General features: G+C 59.6%; 1 protein-coding gene across 1 annotated transcript; it reads right to left on the reverse strand.

Annotated features, from left to right (window-relative positions):
* Positions 1-63: 63 nt before the first annotated feature.
* ETH_00039320 (uncharacterized protein) lies at positions 64-1,034 on the reverse strand (the record flags this gene model as incomplete). The annotated part of the gene is made up of 3 exons (XM_013379521.1): positions 64-165; positions 523-646; positions 804-1,034. Coding segments are annotated over 3 exons (457 nt in total), but the record flags the coding sequence as incomplete, so codon positions are not given.
* Positions 1,035-1,355: the final 321 nt, after the last annotated feature.

Here is a 1,355-nt window from a genome sequence, read left to right on the forward strand (position 1 = left end):
CCCCAAACCCCAAACCCTAAACCCCAAACCCTAAACCCTAAACCCTAAACCCTAAACCCTCACAGGGGAAGGGCTGCGCAAAGGATGCTGCAGCATCTACTGCGGGAAGGCCGCAGTAAGGAGCAGGAGGCCCTTGGCTGAGAATGTCTCGGTAGCAGTGCTCCCCTGTACACAAACCCTAAACCCTAAGCCCTAAACCCTAAACCCTAAACCCTTAACCCTCGGCTCTAGACCCTAAGGCCTGGAATAACGCGAAGTAAGGGCCCCGGACGCAGCAATTCTCTCCAGTCTATAGCACTCAGGGTGCTGCTGCTGCTGCTGCTGCTATTGCTGCAGCTACAAGCCAGCGTCATGAGCAACAGCAACAAGTGCAGTAACTGCGGCAGCCGCAGCAGCAGCAAGCCCAAGAGCAGCAGCAGCAAGAGCAGCAGCAGCAGAAAGCGCACCAACGGCAGCAGCAGCGAGTGAAGCAGCAGCAGCAGCAGCAAGTGCAGCAGCAGCAGCAGCAGAAGGCGAACTCACCCACAGGCTCCCACTCCGGGCCGTCTGCCTTGAGGGGCAGCTCGAGAGCAGCAGCAGCAGCAGCTCTTAAGAAGGCCCCCGGCGAGGGTGTGGGGCGGCTGCCTGCTGCTCTTGCTGCTTCTTTCTGCAGCAGCAGCAGCAGCACGGCAGCAGCAGCAGCAAGCCGGCCTCCGTGTGCGCTGCTGCTGCGTTCTGCCTAGGGTTTAGGGCTAGGGTTTGGGACTTAGGGTTTACGGTTAGAGTTTGGGACTTAGGGTTTAGGGTTAGGGTTTGGAACTTACCAAATCTGGTGCTGCAGCAAAAGCACAAAGCTTAGGGGGCCCCCCTTGGCGGGGGCCCCCGGGGGCCCCCGGAGCGAGGCCCAGGGCCCCCTGCTGCAGTCCCTGCTGCAGCCCCTGCTGCAGCCCTTGCTGCAGCCCCTGCTGCAGCCCCTGCTGCAGTCCCTGCTGCAGCAGCGGCCGCCAGGGGTGCTGCGCTGCTGCTGGCTGCTGCTGCGGGTACCCCGCGAAGGCCTGCAGCAACAGCAGCAAAAGCGTGTCTTTTGCTGCTTCTTTGGCAGCAAAGAAGCAAACAAAAGAGTTACTAATTGAATTAAATAAATAAAATTAAATAATTAATTAATTGATTAATTGGCGAAAACCCACAGCTCTCATGGGCACCCCCAGCGGCAAACCCTCAGCAGCAGCAAAGGGGGCCCCCTCAGCAGCAAAGGGGGCCCCCAAGGCAATGCTGTCAACAACAAGGGCCTCTGTAGGGTCTGTTAAGAGGGGCCCCGAGGTGTGAGGCCCCCCATAGGCCTGGCCTGCTGCTGCTGCTGCTGCTGCAGCAGCACC

This window comes from Eimeria tenella, genomic scaffold, assembly GCF_000499545.2.
Source record: "Eimeria tenella Houghton genomic scaffold, Eth_scaff3465, whole genome shotgun sequence".
Classification (NCBI taxonomy): Eukaryota; Apicomplexa; class Conoidasida; order Eucoccidiorida; family Eimeriidae; genus Eimeria; species Eimeria tenella.